This window comes from Aotus nancymaae, unplaced genomic scaffold (genome assembly GCF_030222135.1).
Source record: "Aotus nancymaae isolate 86718 unplaced genomic scaffold, 86718_ANA_hifiasm-v0.15.2.pri h1tg000022l_1, whole genome shotgun sequence".
In the NCBI taxonomy this organism is placed as follows: Eukaryota; Metazoa; Chordata; class Mammalia; order Primates; family Aotidae; genus Aotus; species Aotus nancymaae.
Genome location: NW_026988435.1, coordinates 33,585,067 through 33,587,890, shown reverse-complemented (window position 1 = coordinate 33,587,890; position 2,824 = coordinate 33,585,067). Strand labels below are relative to the sequence as shown.

Here is a 2,824-nt window from a genome sequence, read left to right as displayed (position 1 = left end):
AGTTTGCCTGTTAACATGAAAATCACTATTCGCTGAAGCTATGGTCTACAGATGATGAGTGATGGGTGATGGTCAAAGTGATGATTATGGATACCTTGAAGAATTATAATAAACTTATTTTTACATGTGTGAAAACATTAGCCTCTGTGGCTAAACAACACACTAATGAGATGTTGCTGTGTTATTGTCCCAAGCAGGGAGAAGGAAGTCTGGAGAGGCTTTTGACAGATATAAAATGTCCTAAGGCCACAGCCACACTGCACAGTGACCACTGAGCATGCATGCAGGCTCCATGTCTACTCTAGGCTATCCTGGGGTCTGCAGTACCACATCATACAGAACTCACTGCTATATCCCAGTGACTCCTTCAATGGCTCTTAGCTCCAATGATGTAAGCCCTACCTTTGGACACTGCTTGCCTAGTAGCTACCAAGGAAATCTCTGGCTCCTGGATTACTGCCAAGAATCCTACTGTGAAGCACCAAGCTGCGAACATCCCAGCGGTGAACCCAAGACCTGCAGCACCACTGATTGTGACCCATCAGACTCCTCCGTACCCTGCAACTCCCCATCATCAGGCCAAGTCTTCAGTGTCTGTGAAACAACCAACATCAGCCACAGCCCCAGCTGCAGCCCATGCACGAAGACCAAGGGGTATGTATGCGATTGCCACACACCCACTCGATGTGCATCCAAAGCCTGCCAAACCCTATGCAATGGTTCCAACTGCTTTGGACAACTTAACTGCTCATCCAAGAGTCTCCAAACTCTAAACCACTGCAGACTGAGTACTTTGGGGTACAAAAGCTACCAAAATCCTTGCTTCATATCCAGCTACTCCTCACCATTATGTTATATTTCCAACATCAGCCAACCCCAAAGCTATTTAACAAAAAATTATCACTATTCCAGCTACAGACCTATTAGCTGCCAACCTCTGAGCTATTTATCTAGAAGCTTCAGGTCTTTGAGCTGTATACCCAGTACCTTTCCACCTCTGAGGTACTTAGGCAGTGGTAGCAGACCTCTGAAATGCTATTGACCAACTTACAGAATTTATAGCAGCTGGAAATTGCCCAGTGAGGAAGATTCTACTAAGTAATAGAGTGTCTAATTTTCTGCTGAATTGCTTTATTCATCCTAGGAATCTTGTTACATTAAGTTCAGATATAATCCCCAGGCTTATTAACCAAAGCAAGTATTACCTGCTAGCTTTTTTTGTTTGTTTGTTCTGTTATTGCTCTTTGTACGAAAAGCTGATCCTGAAGGTAACATCATTATTTCTGAGATCTATTACAATGGACTTACCAGAGATTCCATTTGAAATACAAGCATCACCAGCTTTCTTACTTTGGCTGTTACTGTCACTTGTCTGACAGTGTGATTATCACCTACCTTTCCTGATGAAATGGGGCCTCCATGGTTTGACTGTGGATTCCAGTATGCAAGTTCATTCAGATAGTTTGGTTTTCATTAATATTTTTGTCAATTACCTAACCAGCACCTTACTAATAAGGTGAGTGATAACTTATCTCCAGCATAATATGTTGAACTATTTCATCTTTTCCCTACTGACTGATTATAAGAACAGGCAAATAGCAATGGCGACTAGAGATCATAAATAGAAGACTTCGGCAAATCATCTCTGCCAAAGAAGCCATAAAACAGGATTCATTGGTACTCAGCTTTTGTTCTACATGCCTGAGAAAAAGCCTCAGAATTAGCTAAAGCATGAACATTATTTGTTGAAAGAACAAATATTGTTAGAGACTCTTTACAATTATTGTTAATCTATGTTCAGAATTCTCCTATCATCCTGCCTTGCCAATTTATTGCATTCTGACTTTGGAAAATGTCCTAGCTCCTAGTTAATAAACAAATTTCTGACTGGAAGTAATGGTTTTCTTTATGCTTTATTTCACATTTACTAAAATTTCATCCATGTTCTGGGCAATATGCATAGCATTGTCAAAATGCAGCTTTCCTGCCATTTAGTTAAGAGTTTAAATTAAAATATAAAGAAGGGGCTGGACGCGGTGGCTCATGCCTGTAATCCAAGCACTTTGGGAGGCTGAGGTGGGTGGATCACCTAAGGTAGGGAGTTTGAGATCAGCCAGACCAGCCTAGTGAAACCCCCATCTCTACTAAACTCAAAAGAAGTTAGCTGGGCTTGGTGGTGTATGCTTGTAATCCCAGCTACTTGGGAGTCTGAAGTGATAGAATCCCTTGAACCCAGGAGGTAGAGGTTGCAGAGAGCCACGATCGTGCCGCTGCACTGCAGCCTGGGTGACAAGAGTGAAACTCCGTCTCAAAAAAAAAAAAAAAAGGTAGAATATGGAATCCCAAGCTTCTGACTTGTTTTGTTCTGTTTTTAACATATGTTTATCTCACCTAGAATGTCTGAAATAATATTGATATATAGGAATTTGGAAATATTTATAAAATAAATCAATTTAATAAAGAGTACATAGAGTATTAAATATATATATATGTGTATATATATATATATTTCTCAGCACAGTAGTCTATTTATTGGTTTTGGTTTTGTAGATAAGGTTTGAGCAGTTAAATAAATTTAATATTGAACCTCCTAGAAGTGGTTTAACCTCTATAAAGTTATATCCAAAAAATGAAAATAAAATAATCTATTTGAGTGGTAAAAACAGCATGGCAAGTACCCCAAGCATTTTTGTAAATAAAAAGCAAATCATATTTGAAGAAAAATAAAATGATCATCAGAGATGGGTGTAATTGAAGTCTGGAAGGATGGGGAAGAATCCCCAATATCAAAAGTCAGTGTCCAAAATTAAGCATAAACATATTT

At 39.3% G+C, this 2,824-nt stretch overlaps 1 protein-coding gene across 1 annotated transcript; it reads left to right on the top strand.

Annotated features, from left to right (window-relative positions):
* Positions 1 to 259: 259 nt before the first annotated feature.
* On the top strand, positions 260 to 1,893 carry LOC105713832 (keratin-associated protein 24-1). The gene has a single exon (XM_012447631.2). The coding sequence runs from the start codon at positions 278 to 280 to the stop codon at positions 1,040 to 1,042; it is 765 nt and encodes a 254-aa protein (XP_012303054.2). The 5' UTR covers positions 260 to 277; the 3' UTR covers positions 1,043 to 1,893.
* The last annotated feature ends 931 nt before the right edge of the window (positions 1,894 to 2,824 follow it).

Bases quoted from the DNA above. Each gene is read 5' to 3' on its own strand.
- LOC105713832 (XM_012447631.2), top strand. From the start codon at position 278: ATGCATGCAGGCTCCATGTCTACTCTAGGCTATCCTGGGGTCTGCAGT.